Source organism: Caretta caretta, chromosome 14, assembly GCF_965140235.1.
Source record: "Caretta caretta isolate rCarCar2 chromosome 14, rCarCar1.hap1, whole genome shotgun sequence".
Classification (NCBI taxonomy): domain Eukaryota; kingdom Metazoa; phylum Chordata; order Testudines; family Cheloniidae; genus Caretta; species Caretta caretta.
Genome location: NC_134219.1, coordinates 42,191,850 through 42,214,829, shown reverse-complemented (window position 1 = coordinate 42,214,829; position 22,980 = coordinate 42,191,850). Strand labels below are relative to the sequence as shown.

The following is a 22,980-nucleotide window of genomic DNA, read 5'->3' as shown; positions in this document are numbered from 1 at the left end:
AATCCCAGCTCCCTCAGCCTCTCCTCATAACTCATGTGTTCCAGACCCCTAATCATTTTTGTTGCCCTTCGCTGGACTCTCTCCAATTTATCCACATCCTTCTTGAAGTGTGGGGCCCAAAACTGGACACAGTACTCCAGATGAGGCCTCACCAATGTCGAATAGAGGGGAACGATCACGTCCCTCGATCTGCTCGCTATGCCCCTACTTATACATCCCAAAATGCCATTGGCCTTCTTGGCAACAAGGGCACACTGCTGACTCATATCCAGCTTCTCGTCCACTGTCACCCCTAGGTCCTTTTCCGCAGAACTGCTGCCTAGCCATTCGGTCCCTAGTCTGTAGCTGTGCATTGGGTTCTTCCGTCCTAAGTGCAGGACCCTGCACTTATCCTTATTGAACCTCATCAGATTTCTTTTGGCCCAATCCTCCAATTTGTCTAGGTCCTTCTGTATCCTATCCCTCCCCTCCAGCGTATCTACCACTCCTCCCAGTTTAGTATCATCCGCAAATTTGCTGAGAGTGCAATCCACACCATCCTCCAGATCATTTATGAAGATATTGAACAAAACCGGCCCCAGGACCGACCCTTGGGGCACTCCACTTGATACCGGCTGCCAACTAGACATAGAGCCATTGATAACTACCCGTTGAGCCCGACAATCTAGCCAGCTTTCTACCCACCTTGTAGTGCATTCATCCAGCCCATACTTCCTTAACTTGCTGACAAGTCAAGACACAGAGACAAACAGAGACAGACTCTTTGCACAATCTAACACACTATTGCTCTTTCACTTAACCAGATAAAGCCCAAGAGAGTTCAGATCACATAGCACAAAATGACCAACCTAACTGCAGTGTCCCTCACTAGCTCATCCTTCCCTTAGGAGTCCTGGGGGCCATCTGGGACCAGGAAAGCAGGCAGGGCCCCCAGCCTCATGAGGCTGCTGCATGCTGGAGGACTTTGCTCTCTCCTTCTTATTTGGAGACAAAGAGTGAGATCCATGAAGGGACTCAGGTATTACAATGCTGAATGTCACTGCATCTAAACTAGCTGCCTAGAAAATCACTGGAATGACACTGTGAGCCAGAAAGCCTGAGTTATGGGGCGATGTAAGTGTCTTAGAATAGGTTACACAAAAGCCAGCATATTAGGCAGGGAGCTGCCTAAGGTAGCCATTTAGAGATGCTGAGCATAGGGGAATTGCATGGGGAATCTAGGCCCCTCACTCAGCTTTGTGGATTGCAGGGCTGTTCCTGTGACTCTCTGGAGCCCGCTGTCTCTTGATAAATTTTGTTTGTGAGATAAATTCCCCAAAATACAGAAAATTCAGAAGCCATTTTTCTCTTCTAAGCCCTGGTCTACACTAGGACTTTAGGTCGAATTTAGCAGCGTTAAATCGATGTAAACCTGCACCCGTCCACACGATGAAGCCCTTTTTTTCGACTTAAAGGGCTCTTAAAATCGATTTCCTTACTCCACCCCTGACAAGTGGATTAGCGCTTAAATCGGCCTTGTCGGCTCGAATTTGGGGTACTGTGGACACAATTAGATGGTATTGGCCTCCGGGAACTATCCCAGAGTGCTCCATTGTGACCGCTCTGGACAGCACTCTCAACGCAGATGCACTGGTCAGGTAGACAGGAAAAGGCCCGCGAACTTTTGAATCTCATTTCCTGTTTGGCCAGCGTGGCAAGCTGCAGATGACCATGCAGAGCTCATCAGCAGAGGTGACCATGATGGAGTCCCAGAATCGCAAAAGAGCTCCAGCATGGACCGAACGGGAGGTACGGGATCTGATCACTGTTTGGGGAGAGGAATCCGTGCTATCAGAACTCTGTTCCAGTTTTCGAAATGCCAAAACCTTTGTCAAAATCTCCCAGGGCATGAAGGACAGAGGCCATAACAGGGACTCGAAGCAGTGCCACGTGAAATTTAAGGAGCTGAGGCAAGCCTACCAGAAAACCAGAGAGGCGAATGGCCGCTTCAGGTCAGAGCCCCAAACATGCCGCTTCTATGATGAGCTGCATGCCATTTTAGGGGGTTCAGCCACCACTACCCCAGCCGTGTTGTTTGACTCCTTCAATGGAGATAGAGGCAACACAGAAGCAGGTTTTGGGGACGAAGAAGATGATGATGAGGAGGAGGTTGTAGATAGCTCACAGCAAGCAAGGGGAGAAACCGGTTTTCCCGACAGCCAGGAACTGTTTCTCATCCTGGACCTGGAGCCAGTACCACCCGAACCCACCCAAGGCTGCCTCCTGGACCCAGCAGGCGGAGAAGGGACCTCTGGTGAGTGTACCTTTTAAAATACTATACATGGTTTAAAAGCAAGCATGTGTAATGATTAATTTGCCCTGGCATTCGCGGCTCTCCTGGATGTACTCCCAAAGCCTTTGCAAAAGGTTTCTGGGGAGGGCAGCCTTATTGCGTCCTTCATGGTAGGACACTTTACCACTCCAGGCCAGTAACACGTACTTGGGAATCATTGCAGAACAAAGCATTGCAGTGTATGTTTGCTGGCGTTCAAACAACATCCGTTCTTTATCTCTCTGTGTTATCCTCAGGAGAGTGAGATAATTTATGGTCACCTGGTTGAAATAGGGTGCTTTTCTTCAGGGGACACTCAGAGGTGCCCGTTCCTGCTGGGCTGTTTGCCTGTGGCTGAACAGAAATGTTCCCCGCTGTTAGCCACGGGGAGGGGGGAAGGGGGGGGAGGGATTAGCCACGCGGTGGGGGGAGGCAAAATGCGACCTTGTAACGAAAGCACATGTGCTATGTATGTAATGTTAACAGCAAGGTTTACCCTGAAAGAGTGTAGCCATTGTTCTATAAAATGTGTCTTTTTAAATACCACTGTCCCTTTTTTTTTCTCCACCAGCTGCATGTGTTTCAATGATCACAGGATCTTCCCCTTCCCAGAGGCTAGCGAAGATTAGAAGGCGAAAAAAACGCACTCGCGATGAAATGTTCTTTGAGCTCAGGCTGTCCGCCCATACTGACAGAGCACAGACGAATGCATGGAGGCAAATCATGTCAGAGTGCAGGAAAGCACAAAATGACTGGGAGGAGAGGTGGCGGGCTGAAGAGAGTAAGTGGTGGGCTGAAGAGAGAGCTGAAGCTGAAAGGTGGTGGCAGCATGATGAGAGGAGGCAGGATTCAATGCTGAGGCTGCTGCAGTATCAAAGTAATATGCTCCAGTGTATGGCTGAGCTGCAGCAAAGGCAGCTGGAGCACAGACGGCCGCTACAGCCCCTGTGTAACCAACCACCCTCCTCCCCAAGTTCCATAGCCTCCTCACCCAGACACCCAAGAACGCGGTGTGATAAATGAATAAAGAATGCATGAATGTGAAGCAACAATGACTTTATTGCCTCTGCAAGTGGTGATCGAAGGGAGGAGGGGAGGGTGGTTAGCTTACAGGGAAGTAGAGTGAACCAAGGGGCGGGGGGTTTCATCAAGGAGAAACAAACAGAACTTTCACACCGTAGCGTGGCCAGTCATGAAACTGGTTTTCAAAGCTTCTCTGATGTGCACAGCGCCCTCCTGTGCTCTTCTAACCGCCCTGGTGTCTGGCTGCGCGTAACCAGCAGCCAGGTGATTTGCCTCAACCTCCCACCCCGCCATAAACGTCTCCCCCTTACTCTCACAGATATTGTGGAGCGCACAGCAAGCAGTAATAACAGTGGGAATATTGGTTTCGCTGAGGTCTAAGCAAGTCAGTAAACTGCGCCAGCGCGCCTTTAAACGTCCAAATGCACATTCTACCACCATTCTGCACTTGCTCAGCCTGTAGTTGAACAGCTCCTGACTATTGTCCAGGCTGCCTGTGTACGGCTTCATGAGCCATGGCATTAAGGGGTAGGCTGGGTCCCCAAGGATAACTATAGGCATTTCAACATCCCCAACGGTTATTTTCTGGTCTGGGAATAAAGTCCCTTCCTGCAGCTTTTGAAACAGACCAGAGTTCCTGAAGATGCGAGCGTCATGTACCTTTCCCAGCCATCCCACGTTGATGCTGGTGAAACGTCCCTTGTGATCCACCAGAGCTTGCCGCACTATTGAAAAGTACCCCTTGCGGTTTATGTACTGGGCGGCTTGGTGCTCTGGTGCCAAGATAGAGATATGAGTTCCCTCTATGGCCCCACCACAGTTAGGGAATCCCATTGCAGCAAAGCCATCCACTATGACCTGCACATTTCCCAGGGTCACTACCCTTGATATCAGCAGATCTTTGATTGCGTGGGCTACTTGCATCACAGCAGCCCCAACAGTAGATTTGCCCACTCCAAATTGATTCCCAACTGACCGGTAGCTGTCTGGCGTTGCAAGCTTCCACAGGGCTATCGCCACTCGCTTCTCAACTGTGAGGACTGCTCTCATCTTGGTATTCATGTGCTTCAGGGCAGGGGAAAGCAAGTCACAAAGTTCCATGAAAGTGCCCTTATGCATGCGAAAGTTTCACAGCCACTGGGAATTGTCCCAGACCTGCAACACTATGCGGTCCCACCAGTCTGTGCTTGTTTCCCGAGCCCAGAATCGGCGTTCCACCGCATGAACCTGCCCCATTAGCACCATGATGCATGCATTGGCAGGGCCCATGCTTTCAGAGAAGTCTGTGTCCATGTCCTCATCACTCACGTCACCGTGCTGACGTCGCCTCCTCGCCCGATATCGCTCTGCCAGGTTCTGGTGCTGCATATACTGCTGGATAATGTGTGTGGTGTTTAATGTGCTCCTAATTGCCAATGTGATCTGAGCGGCCTCCATGCTTGCCTTGGTATGGGGTCTGCACAGAAAAAAGGCATGGAACGATTGTCTGCCGTTGCTTTAATGGAGGGAGGGGCAACTGATGACATGTCTTACAGGGTTGGCTTACAGAGAATTAAAATCAACAAAGGGGGTGGGTTTGCGAGAAACTGAATGGCCCCCTCAAGGATAGAACTCAAAACCTCAAGGATAGAACTCAAAATTGGGTTTAGCAGGCCGTTGATTTCACAGAGGAAGGGAGGGAGGAGAAAATGAATACAAAAAAAATCTGGTCTATTTCTTGTTTTGAGCCACTTCATCTATCTTTATACACCTTGCTGGCAGCAGACTGTGCAGTACGACCACTAGCCATCGTCATCTCCTGGGTGCTCGGCAGAAAATGGTGCAGTATGACGACTAGCCATCATCTTCTGCTGGCTGGAGGTTAAAAGACAGTGCGCTGCCGGTAGGCCTGAATCGCCACGAGACGAAACAAGAGAAATGACCTGGCTGAGTCACTCCCATGTTTGCCCAGGTGCCCGGTTAAAAGAGCACCCAGGACTACGTCGATGATGGCTACCAGTCATACTGCACTGTCTGCTGCCAAAAGGCAATAAACTGCTGCTGTGTAGCAATGCAGTACCACGTCTGCCAGCACCCAGGAGACATAGGGTGACGGTTACCTGAGCGGGCTCCATGCTTGCCGTGGTATGGCGTCTGCACAGGTAACTCAAGAAAAAAGGCGCGAAACGATTGCTGCTGCTGCTTTCACAGAGGGAGGGAGGGAACGGGGGCCTGACGATATGTACCCAGAACCACCCGCGACAATGTTTTAGCCCCATCAGGCATTGGGATCTCAACCCAGAATTCCAATGGGCAGCGGAGACTGCGGGAACTGTGGGATAGCTACCCACAGTGCAACACTCCGGAAGTCGACTATAGCCTCGGTATTGTGGAAGCACTCCGCCGAGTTAATGCACTTAATGCACTTACAGCATTTTCTGTGGGGACACACACACTCGAATATATAAAACCGATTTCTAAAAAACCGACTTCTATAAATTCGACCTAATTTCGTAGTGTAGACATACCCTATGAGTCATTTCTTACTTTCTAACTGTAATTGAAAAGCGTGTTTCTGGTGCAAACAAAGGTTTGAATTAATCAACCTGAGTGTCTTGGACCCAAATGTCTGGCCTTCTCACCCAACAATTTAATAGAAGCATCATCTAAGTGTGAACCAATTGACCAGCACCTTTCTCTTCCCACAGTCTCAGAGGCTCTTCCCAAGTTCCATTCCTAGATCCCTTCTGGGTACCTTTGAACTTCCTCAGAGTCTCCATTAGCACAATAGTTTTCTGGGAGAAATCGCTGACTTGCTCTTCCAGTTCAGGAGGAATCTCCTCTGGCTGCTGGAACTTCCCCTTCTCACACCTAGAGAGAAACAATTTCCCGTGATTATATTTCATTGTGTGACTCATGATAAGTTCTGGCGAGTGAGTCGCTGCTCTAATGGGCCTGGAGTTCGAATTCCTCGACTTCTCCCAGCCTCAGAGCAGGTGCAACACAGCCCATGGCCGTACAACCTTCCCTTCTAAGGACTCCTTAATATTCTTCAACTCTGGTCTGAAGAGATCAGCTCTGGGGACAAAAGAGGAATTGAGTCTCCATGGCCAATTCACTCCTTGGCCTCCACGCTCTGAGGGACAGGAGGTTTCTATGTAAAGTGCTGTAGAAATCTGTCCACTAGGAACTAAACTGAGACACCAACTCCCCCGTCCCCAGCTCATTCCACACAGCTCTCCAAACTGTCCTCAGGCTGGGAAAGACTCAGGTGGGAAAGACTCTTGACCACTGCTGCCTTGGGCTGAATGGTAACCAGGGCCCCAGTAGTAACAAGCCCATATTCCATCCCCACAATCCTGAGGCAGCCACTCCCCCAGGGATGTGACATCTCAAGGAAACACTTGAGGTCAGTCTTTCCCACTGAATGGACAATTCCAGAGTCTTCTGTACCAGGGTGAGAACCTCAGCATTAAGTTTATCTGAGAGATTTGTATCCAAAATCCCCATACATGTTGCTGTGGAGATGCGTTAAAAACATCATCTCCATGCTCTTTCCCAGCATTGCCAAGTATGTGTGGGAGTGAGAGAGAGCCACGTACCTACTCAAGGTGCTTCTGACATCCTAGAGGGGAGAGAGAGATTAAAAAAAATCTCAGTACCACCTGACACACACTTGGGATTCCAGGAAAGGGATTTTGCAAATGCAGGGAAAATCAGCCCTGCCCTGGCCCCAGGGCCATGGTTTCACTGAGCTAATGGGGCTTTTCCTTCTCTAATATCAATGTGTCTGTGAGTCTGCAAAGAACAATAGTCATTCACATTTCAGCAATGCACACATTGAGTTACACTGAGATCTCTGATTGCTGGACCCTGGTGCCCGTACTTCAGGAGCTGTCCTGTCCCTGTGTTGGGATTTGGGATGTTTCTAGCTCAGTCTCACTTGCAGGAATTCACTTGCTGGCTTCTGACACTTCCCCTCCATCTCACTGATCAGCTCACTGAGATGGGAAATCCCCTCTGAGAGTTTGGTGATATTTTCATTCTGTGTCTTCACAATCTCCTTGTCCAGCTTTTCCAGCTGGGCCACCAGGAGTCGCTCTTGTTCCTCCAGGAACTGCCGCAGTTGCTGAAATTCAGACACAATCTTCTGCCTCTCGGTTTCTGTCTGTTTCTAGAAGAAATAAGGAAAGGGCTGGTCAGGAACATGGATGGAGCCTGATGACCTTTCATACAGTCTTACAAGAGAGAGTTTCTTTACCATCTCTAACACATCTGTGTAAGGACCAGTCCATGAGGCGTCAGGCCTAGTGCTCAGAGCTGCAGTCAGAAGTCAGGAATTACAGCCGAAGTCAGAGCTGGAGTCAAAGTCAGGATCTCACCAAGGGTTGGGGCTACAGTCGAGCTCAGAAGTCATGCCAAAGGCTGAGCCAGAATCAGTGTTTGGAGTCACATGGGGGATCAGGACTGGAGTCGGAGTCAGGCAGCCATGTGAAGGGTCAAGCCAAAGTCAGACAGCAGTACTGCAGGTCAAACCTGAGTCAGGAACAACACCGGGCCAAGCCAGCGTCAGGGTCCAGTCCAGCAGCAGATCGGGAGTTCACTCAGTTGTTTGGAGAACTTCCCGTGACTCCCGCTGGCGTAATTCATGCAGCCGAACGTCTGCTCCAATCAGGAGCTTCGTAGGCAGATCCGCTGGTGGGCCAGAGTTCCACTAGCCCCTCCCCCACTGGCTCTGGAGAGCGGTCGGCTTGTAATGAGAGTCTCTGTGGACTGAGGTTCCAAACCCACCATTCTTCACATCCTGACACTTGACTCGACACTGTGATCACAAAGGAGAGGATTTTCTTACAGCTTCCCATCTGGGCCCAATCTCTCTGCAAGGGCTGTCTCCATGTCTACTGGGATATAGTCAGCGCGGTTTGGAAGAAATTTTATGAAAGCCACAAGGGGTAGTAATTAACTCATTACTTAAAATGCATCTTAGATCCTGCAGAAGACGCTGTTGTCCTTCTCTAGGGAGAGAACATTTGTGATATGCACATCTGCGTGCACACACACACAGTATCCCATGATCATGGAGAAACACACACAAGGCCACAGAGAAATCTACCAATAAACATCCCTCCCAGCTCCATGTCCCAGCAGGCGAAGAACAACAGGCACCGACCAGATACTCCCGGCTTCTCTCCTCTCCAGTCACTTTCAATCCCAGCAGCTTTTCTCTCTCTTCCCTCAGAGTCTTCAAATGGGCTTGTATTTTTTCCTGACAGACAGATATGATTTGGTGGGTTTATTTTCAGGGTTGTAGGGGGTGGATGAGGTGTTTTTCTACCCAAAATTCTACACAACAGTCAGTCTTCCTAGATTGACTAGGTGGGTAAGGCAATACCTTCTGCTGGCCCAGCTCCTGTTGGTAAAAGAGTTACACACAACTCAGTTCTGGGGAACACACTCTTTCCCAGGCCTGAAGAAGAGCTCTGTGTAAGCCTGAAAGCTTCTCGTTCACCACAGAAGCTGCCCTTGAGCAGATATTACTTCACCTACCTTGTCTTTCTAATACCCCAGGACCAACACAGTTACAACAATAGTGTGTACAACAGTGGGTCTTTCTCGAGGTAGGACATCCGAGACACCAAGGAAATGAAACCTTATTTACGGAAATTGGCCGTGTTTTGTATTCAGATTGTTTGAAGTTATTCCATCCACTTTCTCCATTGAGTTGAACCAGTGGAAAACTGGTGTCCCATGGCGGTGAATCTATAAAGCTGTTTTTGAGAAGATTTAACAAACAGTGATACCAATCCCAGAAGCCACCGGGGGCAGCCATGTCGGCTGGGATGCTCAAAGGAGTCCAACTCCATTGACTTTCAGCCCTGTACCCTGGGGGATGGGACGGGATGGTCAGCACTGATCTAAGGACTAGGGCAAACCCCATTAGATGTGTTGATTTGTGTTAGGAACAGCTGGGGTTTGCCCTCGTGCTGTCCTAGCCCCTTTCCCTGCAATGGCCTCTGGGTAGCTACCCCAAAGTCCCTAGCAAAGATCCCAGAAGCGGTGGATTCTGGCAGATTTCAAAGGGCTGCCTGGTGGGACTAACGGACCCATGTTGGCTGGTCCTTGCCCATGAACACAGGAGAACAGGTCAGACTGGCACTGGTCCGCACTGCCAAGGGGTTAGTTTTGCTGAAGATAAGTCTGATCCCAGTGGCATGTGGCATGGACCTGCGCTCACTGGAGCCCTTGTGGGTGTGGACTGAAGGTGCTCGGGGTCCCACACCATGTTCAGCCCAGGGATCTCCTCTAGTGCAGGCCGGGAGCATCTGAGTTTAACCCCTCGTGGAGCAGGACAGGAGTTCAGAATCACAGTGGGACACCTCCTCTCCCTGCCGGGCCTAGGAACTGTATCAAGGAGTCTTTTCCTCCTACTGTCTGTACTTCATCACTGCTCAGTGCTGCTGAAAGGGGCAGAGTAGCTAGTGATTAGAGCACTGAAGTGGGCCTTGGAAAAGCAGGTTTTTAAATCCAGCTCTGCCACTGATCTGCTGAGTCACCTTGGACAAGTCACTTCCTCTCACTTTGCCTCAGTTTCCCCTCCCACCCTTTGTCTGTCTTGTCCAGTTAGACTGTAAATGACTCGGGGCAGGGATTGGCCCTCACTGGGTTTTGTGCAAGGCCCCCACAAAAAAAAAAAATCAAGGTCAGATCTCATCTGGGGTCTCCAGGGGATGCAAATAACAATCAACACTGTGATACAACCAGTAATACCAGCCACAGCTTGTAACTCCCCCAATCAGCTTTCATGCAATGAAGGCTACACACAGCTGAATGACAGGGTTACACCATTAACCTGTAATTAACATCCAAAGTTATTACCCATTAGACTGGGCAGCAGCTCTGTACCTTGTACTCCTGGGCAGCTTCCTGTATGGGAACCACTGTGTGAGCGCGGTGAGCCCGGGATCTGTCGCACACCACACAGTTGGGGGTTTGATCCTCTTCACAGAACAGTTTCAGAGCCTCCTGGTGTTCCCCACACACCCCACCCCCTCCTGCTCCCTTCGCTGTCTGGAAACTCAGCCGCTTGGCGATTTCTAGGACATTTGCCAGCTGCCTGTTGGGCCTGAGGTTTCTCTGTTGCACAGTTTCTCTGCACTGAGGGCAGGAGGTGGCTGTGTCGGGTCCCTCCCAGCACTGGGCGATGCAGGCTCCGCAGAGATTGTGCCCACACTCCAGAGTGACAGGGTCTGTGAAATACTCCAGACAGACGGGACATGTCGCTTCCTCCTGGAGACTTTCCACGGGGCTCGGGGGCTCGCTGCAGCCATGGCTCCCTCCGGGCAGTGGGACAGGCTTTGTTTCCATTTCCTGAGTTCACACTATTCCCCGCCTGCAGCAGCCGGGGAGGGGGGGTTCCCTTGCCTGAAAGTGACTCATGCTGTTTGCTGGGCAGGAAGAACCCGACCAATTTCACCCCGGGAGGCTTTAGTGAAAAAATGAACAGTCACACCCCTGACAGGTAACTTTCAGTGAAATTAGCCTGTAATTAAAACCCCAAAGGGCTCCCGGCCTCCAATCAGCCCCTGTGCTGGTGGGGAGGGTCACTGAGGCATCCCCCTGTGAGGATGAACCTGGAGGAGTAGCAGCTGTGTGTCTAAGGAGTGATAGTCAGGCTTGGCAGACATTTTTTATAATATAGAATTGTGACAGATAATGTTTATTTTGAGCAATTTTTATATTTATTGATTTAAACTTTCACCGTTGCACAACAATCTGGGGTTTAAGCCTTTCATTCCAATTTAAATTTTCACAGTTGTGGGAAATTATGGGGCGGATCAGACAATATTTTGGTCAGGCCAGAACTAATTAATGACACTAGACACCGAGATTCAAAAAGTTGAAGCTTTAGAACTGTTAAAATTGTCTGTGAGGAGCTAAATCTCCTCCCTCCCCCAGCAGCTCCCCCAGGGCAATGACCCAGAGCCTCCCCCACCACCACAGGGACGGAGGCTGAGAGTCCATCTGCTGGCGGCTCAGGGGCCTGTGGAATGTGCTGGGATCTGAGCCTGGGCCCTAGGGGGCAGGTGACCCTGTCACACAACCACGCCCAGCAAGGCCTGCTCCCATTTTCTCCCTGTTTGTCCGTCCCGGCAGAGAGACCAGGGACTGCAGGGAGACCAAGCTCCTGTCCCCCAGGTGAGGGCTGGGTCCTAATGCCCGAGGGCAGCGGGCGTGCAGGGAGCTCGCACTAGGGGCCTGCAGGGTACGTGGTGTGGGATAAACAGAGACCTCTCAGGCCACTTGCCCATTGCGGCTGCAGGAGGGGATGTGGGGACAGACGGAGGAGGCCTGGGGCAGTCTGGGAAGCCGCCATCGGGGACACGGAGAGGGAATTCAGCTGTGGCGGGGAAGCCGTGCTGTGCAGAGATGCTGCTGCGGATGCAGCTAGTTACCCGGGTCCAGCGCCGCAGCAGGTTAACAACGTGGTTACTAGACGTTGCAGCTCAGCGGAGTGAAGTGCTGCCCTTTTGCTGATCTCTGCGCGGCTTGAGATTTGCAGGCATCCCTCAAACACCTTTCCCCTGCTGCTGTCTCAGGTACCTGAGTCTTCACTCAGCGTTGCAGAGCAGAGCAGATTCAGTGCTTTGGTACAGGGTTACGGAAAGGAAAGAGACTGGAATGGTACATATCGTACCTGTAATTTATCTCCCCTGGCTGTCAGATACACCGTGTGCAGCTGGTTACTTAGAGACATTCAGTCAGACAGCTGGGGTGGCCTTTTTCTGCTCTGCCACTTTCGCGGTAAATGGTGGCTGTAACTTTCCCCACTCCGGTTCCTTTGGCATCACTGGGACGCTGAGACCTTTCAGGATCAGGACACTGAATCGTAAGCTTTCCGGGTCTATTTGCTCAGCGTCTGCTCAGAGCTCAGCACCATGGGGCCCTCGTCCTCCGCAGATTGTAATGCGAAGAGACACACAGGCATTGTATAGATGGGGAAACTGAGGCAGGGAGAGGGCTGGTTCAATGGGCCCCCTATTCAGTGGCTACAAGGGCCAATGCAGACCTTAGCCAATGAGAAATAATTTCCTGCCTCTAAGCTTCTGTCTTTCCCTGTGGTGGCAGGTCATGGACATGTGGAGACTCATTGGCAATTTCATCACCCTCGTGCTCCCCTAGCCCGTACATAGCACTTCTCATCTGTAGAGCTCAATCACTTTACAGTGAAGGTCAGTGACGTTCTCCCCATTTCACAGATGGGAAACTGAGGCACAGCTCGGTGAAGACCCAGATCCCCAGTGGGACTTAGGTGGCTAAAGCCCAGGTTTCAACCCCTGACTCCCAGAATTAGGTGCCACTGAAATCCAGAAAACCTCTGCCTGGCTGCTCCTAACTCTGCAGGGGCCTAAACTCACTCAGCACCAACATTTCAATGGGAAAATTTCCCAAGGTTCCTGAATTTCTGTTTCTGGGCCTGGGCCCTGCTGCCTCCTTCTCAGCATCCAGACACCTGCCTCACGTCTAAACCCCAGAAGGATACTCCAAGCAGAAGGCCGGCAGTGGAAAGCCTCTCTTGCCTGTGGGGCCCAATCCTGTAGCAGTGCGCTGAGCACCCGTTTTGGATCAGGGCTCAGACAAAACCCAGAGGAGGTGCTGGTAGAGGCTCCTTTATAACATAGAGCCCAGTGGTTAGGACACTCGCCTGGCGTCTGGGAGATACAGGTTCTACTCTCCGCTCTGCCTGATGGGGAGGAAGGGTTTGAACAGAGCTTTGCCACATCTCAGGTAACTGCCCTAACCACAGGGGTCTGGGATATTCTGATGTGAGGATCCCCCTCAATCTTTTTTGATCAAGCTGCTCCACATTGGCTAAATAATTAAATAGCCCCTGGGTCAGAGCAAGAGGGTGACAATGAGTCTATAGCAGGGGTGGGCAAACTTTTTGGCCTGAGGGACACATCAGATACCAAAACTGTATGGAGGGACAGGCAGGGAAGGCTGGGGGAGGCTGTGCTTCCCCAGCCAGGCGTGACCCGGCCCCTGCCCCCTATCCAAGCCCGCCCCTCTCCCTGCCCCTTGATTGACCCCCAGATCTCCCACCTCCTATCCACTCCCCTTGCCCCCTGACTGCCCCCTGGGACCGCGACCCCCATCCAACCCCCCCCCCCGCTCCCTGACTGCCCCCCGGGACCCCCAACCCCATCTAACCCCCCCGCTCCCTGACCATGCCTGGGACCCCCACCCCCATCCAACTATCCAAATTTTGTTTCTGGTTTTCATGTTGCAATTTTAGTTTTTCCAATTCCTGTTCCAAATTTTCCTTTTCATACTCACAGGCATGGTGCTTTTCTGTGAACTTATTTACAGCCTGAGACATGACACAGGTGACTCGTGCTGCTGTTTGGACTTTCTTGGGGGAATAGCCCTGTTGATTCCCCAACAAGAAGTTGTCCAGAACTTTCTTGTGCAGTGTAGAGACTGCAGCAGTCACACATGGATCAGACCCCAAGCTTTTAAACACCTGTCTTAACAAGCACTCATCAACCATAGCTGGAGGCCTCAGGGTGTCCCCCTTCTTCTCAGGAGTAAACCCGCCTTGCTCGCACTTGCAAAACATCATAGACTTGAAGATAGCACGAATTCAACTCCACGTGCCTGTGTATTTCCCTCTCTCCCAATAATCTGTAACCAATCTGATCCCAATCTGATCCAATCCTCAGTTCCCCGGTCACTGAGTCTAATATCTTAAGACAAGATTTTAGCTTATCCAACCAGTTCAGAAACAGTTGACTTCGTCATTGGCACGGTCACTATCCTCTACTACCAAATGTTGAAATGGATCTTTAACTGCTCACAGCTGGGCAGAATGTTCCCGGTACCCGTCAACAAGTCAGAATCAGTAGACTCCATGCAAAACAGTTTATTTGAGAAAGAATCACAGACGCAGTATAAGGTTATCTAATGCACGTCTCCCTAGTGAGCCTCAATTCCCCAAGCACAAACCCTCAGTATTTATACTGGCCCCACACAGTATTCTGATTGGCTAGCAAAGCGGGTATAACTATCAATCTAGATGAGGATTTATCTCTTTCATTGTCTTCTATTCTCAGTCACCTGATCTATCAAGGATTCCCCCGAGGCAGTGGTTTTCAAAGGAGTTACATGCCCTGTGGACATTTTATTACTAATTTTCTCCTAATTAATACTTTGGAAAGGACTGCAGAAGGGGTACCAACCAGACATAACCCCATGTTTGCGCTCTCATCAATCATTCACTCAAGCTGTCAGTTAAATGCCTTCCAAAGGGGTCATTTTGCCCCGGGTCAGCTCGTGCCAAGCTCACTGATCTTGTGTCTATACATTTTCTTTACCTAGTGAGCCGGCATATTGACTGACAAAGGTCGGTAACAGAACAGATACGCAGAATAGAGAATTTCCACTTTAACCATTTGAAACTAAGGAGGCCCTGCTCCCAGAATCCTCTAGCAAATTCAAACATGTCAAGCCGTACCACATTCATGTTCACCACATTCATTAATAAGAAGCACAGTAATTCATAATAATTCAGCACCGTCCCAACACCCTGGACAGTGAATCTCCTTGTTTCCACCCCTGTCTCAGTGCGAGGGAGTCGTGCTTCTGCTTCAATGGGTGTCAGTTCCCCGTCACTCCCAGCCTTTTACCTCCCCACAAAAACTCATCAGGGCTCTGCCAGTCCTAACTTTGCCTTGCAGACTAACACTGGGCGCAACCTTGTCTCCAGCCCCTGTGATGTGTCCTTCTGTAGTGGCCACCCCCTCTCCACTGGACACTCAGACATTCCCAGGTAGGTCATCAGGACAACACCAGCTTCTTTGATTCATCTGAGGATCAGTGCCAACAGAACATCACAGCACTGAGATGTATTTTTAGTGAAAACAAACAGGAGTTTATTAGTTAAGATTGAAGAGATAGTGAGAGAAGTAATAAGACCAACAGGTTACAAACCAATCATCAGGTATAACAGGATTCAGATAGGCTGAATTTAACTTTAACAGGTAAAATCCATGGCTAAAGCATTCTCCCAGGGCCACCAGCCACCACTGATGAAATCCCCCTTTTCATGAATGCAAAGCATGCTCTCCTTTTGGCTTCCTGAAGGACTGCAGGGTGCTGTTCTTGTCCCCCAGTTATAGTCCAGTAAACCGCTGAAGTGGTCCCCCCACCATTGTCTGTTCTCCAGTGTGCTCTTTCTGTTGGTCCTATATTCCAGTGGCTCTCAGCCTTTCCCCACCATGGTACCTCTTTCAGGAGTCTGATCTGTCTTGCCTCCTTGGCTCACTGAAAAATGACGTGCTTCCAAAATCCGACAGAAAAAGACAAAAGTGTCACAGCTACTATTAGTGAAAAATTACTTCCTTTCTCTTTTTTATCATATAATTTTAACAAAGAAATCAATTGGAATGAGGGATTTCAAGTGATTAAAAAAATTAATCCTGATTAATCACATGATTATTTGAACTGTTAAACAATAATAGAATACCATTTCTCTAAATATTTGTGGATGTTGTCTCCATTTGCAAATATATTGATTTCAATTACAACACAGAATACAAAGTCTACAGTGCTCACTTTATTTTTTATTACAAGTATTTGCCTGTAAACCCCCCCAAAAGAAATAGTATTTTTCAATTCAACCATTACAAGTACTGTAGTGCAATCCCTTTATCATGAAAGTTGAACTTACAAATGTAGAATTATGTAAAACATACCCGCATTCAGTATATAAATAAATTAAATAAAACAATGTACAATTTCAGAGCCTGTAAGTCCACTCAGTTCTACTTCTTGTTCAGCCAATCGCTTAGACGAACAAGTTTGTTTCCATTTGCAGGAGGTAATGCTGCAAGTGAGAAGACGCAATCTGATGACACTGTTGCAGCCGGAGTCACAAGATATTTACATACCAGATACGCTAAAGATTCCTCTGTCCCTTCATGCTTTAACCACCGTTGCTTAACGTCCCTTCCCCTGGCCTGTTATACCTGCTGGGGGAAGACTTGGCCAATCATGTGAAGCGAGCCAAGAGGGTGGGAATGGTCACCCGCAGCCAGGCTAAACAAGCCGTCACACCTAACTCTGTTCCGGAAACTTCTACCAGGACCCGGTCAGAGGTGATGGACCCGGACCCCAGGCCAATGTCTGCAACAGCAGTTGTGGATCCAGTCCCAGAGACCCAAACAGAGCCAGTCCCAGAACCGGAACCGGCAGAACAACCAGCACCAGACCCATTGCCCTCACTGAATCCAGTACTTGCAATCCCAACACCAGAGGGCCCCGACCGAACCTGAACCGGCAACAGCCGATAACCCTACACAAGAGGCTCAGCCAGAGCCTGAACCCCAACATGTCAATGGAAACAGGCCCATCCCCTACATCACTTCCAGAGGGACCAAGCATAGGTCCACAATCCAATGAGGAACTGATGTCTCCAGCATCAAAGGAACAGTTCCAGACTGAACAGGAAGCAGATGAAAGCCTCCAGAGAGCTTGGACGGCGGCACAGAGCAACCCACCGCCTCTCAGCTCTTCTAATCGATCCAGGTTTGTTGTAGAAAGAGGACTTTTATACAAGGAAACTCTTTCTGGGGGACACCAGGAAGACTGGCATCCTCAGAGACAGTTGGTAGTTCCAACTAAATACCGGGCCAAGCTCTTGAGCTTAGCCCATGATCATCCTAGTGGCCATGCTGGGGTGAACAGGAACAAAGACCTGTTGGGGAGGTCATTCCACTGGGAGGGAATGGGCAAGGATGTTTCTACCTATGTCAGGTCTTGTGAGGTATGCCAAAAAGTGGGAAAACCCCAAGACCAGGTCAAAGCCCCTCTCCAGCCACTCCCCATCATTGAAGTTCCATTTCAGCGAGTAGCTGTGGATAGTCTGGGTCCTTTTCCAAAAAAAAGAACCAGAGGAAAGCAGTACATACTGACTTTCATGGATTTTGCCATCCGATGGCCAGAAGCAGTAGCTCTAAGCAACACCAGGGCTAAAAGTGTGTGCCAAGCACTAGCAGACATTTTTGCCAGGGTAGGTTGGCCCTCCAACATCCTCACAGATGCAGGAACTAATTTCCTGGCAGGACCTATGGAAAGCCTTTGGGAAGCTCATGGGGTAAATCACTTGGTTGCCACTCCTTACCACCATCAAACAAATGGCCCGGTGGAGAAGTTTAATGGGACTTTGGGGGCCAGGATACGTAAATTCGTAAATGAGCACTCCAATGATTGGGACCTAGTGTTGCAGCAGTTGCTCTTTGCCTACAGAGCTGTACCACATCCCAGTTTAGGGTTTTCACCATTTGAACTTGTATATGGCCGCGAGGTTAAGGGGCCATTACAGTTGGTGAAGCAGCAATGGGAGGGATTTACACCTTCTCCAGGAACTAACATTCTGGACTTTGTAACCAACCTACAAAACACCCTCCGAACCTCTTTAGCCCTTGCTAAAGAAAACCTACAGGATGCTCAAAAAGAACAAAAAGTATTAATTGGTATTAATTCTCTAAAGCCCTTTTATTCCAGAGAATTAAAGGTTTGTCAGTTTACAGCCCAGGGAGGAGACGACGCTGAGTGGCCTGAAGGTGTCTACTACGAAGGGAAATGTGCTGGTGGTGTGGAAGAGGTGAACCTCTCCATGACCCTTGGGCGTATGCAGCGACAGCAGATCCAGGAGCTGTGCAGTAGCTACGCGCCGACGTTCTCAGCCACCCCAGGACTGACTGAACGGGCGTACCACTGTAGCTCCCGAAAGCTTATGCTCAAATAAATGTGTTAGTCTCTAAGGTGCCACAAGTCCTCCTGTTCTTTTTGTGGCTACAGACTAACACGGCTGCTCCTCTGAAACCTGTCATTACTGCTCACAGAAGCCTGAAAGGCAAAAACATCCTGTGGGAACGTCCCCCCAGGCAAACTCCTGGCCTCTGTTTGCCCGTCCTCTGTTCACCGTTGCTCATTCACTTCGTAACTGGCTGCTTTTTTTGTAAGGCTGCTGACTTGAAGCAGTTGGCGCAGCTCAGAGCTCAGTAATCCACACAACAGAGAGACCTTGAATCCTGCAAGTGGAGCTAACGCCATGTTAGACATCAGAGCAGGGAAATTCTCTCAGGGCCCTGACTGGGGCTGGCCATGGTGACAAACCCATTTCCTCGTTCCCACACACTTCAGGGGCGTTTGGCTCCCAAGGATCCAGCTGCCCATCGCTGGGGTGAGGATCCAGCAGCAGCCGAGCAGCAGCTGGTCAATGATCCTCTGGCTCTGCCTGGTCTAAGCAAACCCCAGGCAGAGGAGGAGAAGCCCCGATCAGCCCCTCCTCCCTGCTGCAGCCCTGGCTGCCGAGCAGGTAGGCCACAGAGGGGAAGGGAGAGAAAGAAACTCTTCCAGCCACTCCCTCTGCCTGGCTGAAGTTCCCCCCTCTCCCTTCCCCTCCCAACCAGGATCCCCCAGCCATGGAGATGAGGAGAAGGACACTTGGGCCAGGCCCCACCTTAATTCTACATACCTGTCCCCATCCCCCATCTTCCACCAGCCCCTAGACTGGGCTCCCCCACTTTCCTGGAGCTGTTCCCTACAGGGGGAGTGTCCCTGGGGTCTAGTAACCCCTCCCCTCCCCAAATCCCCCAGGGCGCTGTGTTCTGGGGGATCAAACATTCAGGGACCAGAGTGATGGGTTCTGGGGAGAACACTGGGAACTGAATTGTTGTGGCTGGTGGAGCTGGGTAGCTGGGTGCTGGGATATCGAGCGTTTGGGGATCATGGGATAAGAGGCGAGGGAGAGCACAGGGGTAGCGAGGTGCTGCCTCTCCTCACTCACCCACTTTGCCCCTTCTCCCTGCCCCCGCTGCATTCAGACAGCACCACTGGGAGGGGCTGATTCCCACAGGGCCCTTTGTGGCAGGCCTGGAGATCCCACCTCTGCCTCCACAGCATCACTTAGCGTCTCTCTATGGTAGGAAACGTGGTCGGGATTAGCCGGCGCATCTCTGTGACCCTGAACCGGATTTCTGAGTATAAACGCACCATGAGCATCTTACGTGTAAGGCTAAGATTTTTTCCTGGATGTTTTTAGTAATATCAGGAACAGCTCACGGGCAATAAAGCTAAATTTGCAGAAGCCTGTGACCTGTCTGTGACATATACTAATAATATCCATGATGATATGGGGAGGGAGGAGGCTCCAGCACCTATGGCTGCTGTGGCTCTGGGGTCCCATGGTGGCTGGGCAGCTGTGAGGGTCTGGTAGAGAGCTGCAGAGGCCCCGTGCCACCCATGGCTGAGAGCCTCAGAGGCCCCCAACACCGCTCGTGACTGCTAGGAACTGCAGGACCCCTATGGCCTGCAACAGCTCCGAGCTCTGGTGGGCAGCTCTCGGCTGCAGCAGGTGGCAGGGGGACCCCGCAGCTCCTACCTGCCATGGTCTGAAGCCACCGAGGTCTCTGGAACTCACAGATTCCATGACTTCTGCGAGCTCCATAGCAAAATTGTAGCCTTACTTATGTGTTCTGACCCTCTCTCATTAGCACAGTGATTGCTAGTCCCTGACTTCCCCCTTTGGGGCCTGATTGTCTCGTTCTCAGATAGTCTGACATTTTTCCAGGCCACACTGAAAAGCATTTACTGTTTGTACATTTTTCCCTTTACGGGCCAGCATTAACTAGATGCTAAATAAATGGGGAGCAGGGACAACAGAATGTGGTGTTTGGGCTTCTGTGCTATTTCAGGTCAATGCGGTGAGTCTGAGGGATTCCCTCGTTCCCCCCTCACCATCATCCTCCACTCTTGACACTGTAACATCTGCCCAAGCGATGGAGAGATTTATCCCATCCCCGTTCTACCCCCCGCCTCCCAAGATGTAACTTATCACTGGGTCCCTGGTTCTCCATGCTAAAGAATCACAGTTTTGATGTCTAGGATCCTAAGTCGGACTCCAGAGGGCTGGAGAAGAAAGTGTCCCAGACCTGGGAGTGGGTGGGGAAATCCCAATGAACCTCAAAGCACAGTTTGTCCTTTCAGATCTCAGAGCTGTTTCTAGCTGTTGGTAAAATTGTTTCCTCGCTTTCTCTAGGCTTAGTCCAGATCATTTGTAGATGGGAAGGTTTCTCTTTCTTTTCTTTTAATATAATGGTGCTAAAACTTTTGCAACTAATACAACTGAAAAATGAAAGCGGTTTGGTCTCTTCAGAAGAAATGGGTCTGTTTATTTTCCTGATTTTTTGAGTCTTGAAGGATTCTCTGAGATTTCTCTTTATGGATGGGAAAGTGTTTTATTGCCCACTTTGGACTGTGGATTTTTTTCTTTTCATGAAGGCTGTTAGGTCATATACTTTGATATTAGTTTAGTTTGGCAGATGTAGCTCGGATTTATTGAGAATTTCATGAGACAAGTGATCATTTGCCAAATCATCCTTTTTCAGATTTTATTTTATTTCAATCTTTATCTAACTCTTTGTCATGAGATTCTTTTGTGTGGTTTGAACAATGACAGTGATCAGTATCTCTCAGCATGAACATAGATGATGCAAACTAGATTGAGAGGCAGAGACTGAAACAGAAATGAATTTATTGCCTGATCCCTGCAGTGATGTGAGCTACTGTTGGGAGGAGGAGAAGGTGAAGGGGAACGGAGCTGGGAAACTGCTGGATTTTCTCCGTGGAGCCAGACGGCTGAGACTGAGAACTGTGCACTCACTGCACCTGTGCTAGAGAGTGACTAGACTTGGCCTGTGTAGTGTGACGCTGGACCTGAAATCTAACGGCCCATGAACGACACCCCAAGAGAAATTATGGGGGCAGCATCTCCCTATTGCTAAGATGCTGAGGTTAGGAGCAGGCAAAAAGGGAGCCGGGGATGTTAGGAGACCTGGGCAGCCTTGAAGCCAGGCCGATCCCTCACTGAGCCCAGAGGGAGATGCCCTCCCCATGTACCACCATGTCCTGTGTTGGGATGACAGAGTTTCTTTGCCCCACTCACCCCACACTGCATCCCTCTTGTGACTGACCCCTGCGTCGGGTGTGGATATATTGTGTGCAAAGTGTGCCCGGTGAGGGATCACTGGAAAACTCATGATCTGCTGAATATTGTGCTGTTGAAATGCAAGTAACACCAGTGCATGTAGAATGGTGAGATTTTAATGTATGTTTGTTGCTAGGCTGAACGTATTCCAGGTGCCCCAAAAGAGGACACTGATGGGGGGGGGAGTTGGCGGGAGGGTGTAGAGTTAGGGGTGTTGGAGGGGGTACTCACAAGGTGAGGGCAGTGTTGACTGCTGTCACAGTGGCAGGGGGGTGGCAACAGCTGTCCATCAGCCTCCACCGGTGGGAACCCCTCCCCAGGGCTGGGAACCTGGGCCTGGGTGGGCGGGATCTGGCAGCAGTCAATCAGCTGTGGATGCAGGAGAACTGGCTAGTTGGGAAGGTGACGAATCAGGGCTGTTTCTATGCTTAAGTGCTGGTGCTCTGCAAACACCCCCGGACATTTCCTGTTATGGGAAAACCCACTTGGCAGCCTCAAAAAAGCGGATCTGTCTGTAAAAATCCAGATATATGTCAAAGTTTTTGTTCCTGAAATATGTCATAGTTCTGGGGATTGTCCCACTCAAACTCCTCAGGGATGACGAAGGACCAACCATTGGTGTTAGAAAACTCTTATCTGGCCGACCATCACCAACGGGAAGAAGGGGGGAAACAAAGAAATGTATAATTCACCTGAAGGATGCTTTGGAGCTCACATACACCATGAAGATGCCTGACCCCATAATTGTTGGCCCCTTACTGAAACTTAATGGGGGGGGGGGTTTGGTTGGCCCTCCCCCAGTACCAAAAGACAGGAAGGGCCAATGAGAAATGAAAACCCTGCGACTAGTCCCCAGGGCCAAGGGAGAGAGGCCAAGGCTCTAGGTCAGCCTCATTGACAGCACAGGCAGGCCAATGAGGGAGTCAGGAGCCCGTTCTCTGAGTGAGCTGGAGCTGCCTGCCAGAGAAGGGCAGAGCTAAGGGGAGAGGAGCAGCCAGAGCTGGGGTGGAAGAAGAGCAGCACAAGCCCTGAGACAGAGGGAAAGTGGGGCCTGAGCAGTCCAGAGCTGGGTGCAGTGAGAAGCTGGGGAGAGCAAGGGGGGACCCTGGGCAGTGTGGGATGACATCATGTTTTCCTTTCCCATTTCTTCCTGAATTTTTTATTACTTGCTGTTTAATAAATCGTATTTGTTCTAAATTCTGTGCACTCCTGAGTGACGACATCAGGGAAGCGTCCGGAGTGAAGAGAGCGCCCCAGACCGGGGATACGACACCCTAGCCTCTGTCCTGAGTGATCACAACAAGAGTGGGGGTGAAGCCCCCTCAGGAATGCTGGGCCCAGCCTTGTGGGGGTTTAGGGACTAGAGTGGAAGGGGCATCCTCCAGGTCAGACAGGCCTCTGGGTAAAGGGAGTGGGAGAGGGGACTCCTGTACTTCTGTTATTCGATCCCATCAGGGTGGTGCATAAGCCAGAAAAGTTCCCCACAACAGTAGGACCCTTCCCGCTGCCTACCTCTGTACATATTTATTGGTTTCTCCTAAAGTTAGTGCAGATTATAGGGGAAAGTGTCAGAGCGGCCACCAGTGACACTTGCTGGCCACACTCTGAGGTCACCAAA

General features: G+C 50.3%; 1 protein-coding gene, 1 long non-coding RNA gene and 1 pseudogene across 2 annotated transcripts; 2 read left to right on the top strand and 1 right to left on the bottom strand.

Moving 5' to 3' along the window:
* LOC142069256 (zinc finger protein RFP-like) overlaps positions 1-22,980 on the top strand; it is a 137,270-nt pseudogene that overhangs the window by 47,578 nt on the left and 66,712 nt on the right.
* On the bottom strand, positions 2,047-10,678 carry LOC125621563 (zinc finger protein RFP-like). Its single transcript, XM_075119699.1, has 6 exons — positions 10,217-10,678; positions 8,484-8,579; positions 7,257-7,487; positions 6,916-6,938; positions 6,006-6,184; positions 2,047-4,790 (listed from the first exon to the last, which is right to left on the bottom strand). Exons 1-6 carry the CDS (start codon positions 10,676-10,678, stop codon positions 4,729-4,731), a joined length of 1,053 nt encoding a protein of 350 aa, XP_074975800.1. The 3' UTR covers positions 2,047-4,728.
* On the top strand, positions 10,746-18,145 carry LOC142069275 (uncharacterized). Its single transcript, XR_012665049.1, has 2 exons — positions 10,746-10,832; positions 16,188-18,145. It is a non-coding gene; the product is annotated as an uncharacterized LOC142069275 (long non-coding RNA).

Excerpts from the sequence above, each read along its gene's own strand:
- LOC125621563 (XM_075119699.1), bottom strand. The coding sequence starts at position 10,678 with ATGGAAACAAAGCCTGTCCCACTGCCCGGAGGGAGCCATGGCTGCAGC. Across the intron at positions 8,580-10,216 it reads AAGCTGCCCAGGAGTACAAG|GAAAAAATACAAGCCCATTT; the intron begins GTACAGAGCTGC and ends TCTGTCTGTCAG. Across the intron at positions 6,939-7,256 it reads CAGCAAGTGAATTCCTGCAA|GATGTCAGAAGCACCTTGAG; the intron begins GTGAGACTGAGC and ends TCTCCCCTCTAG.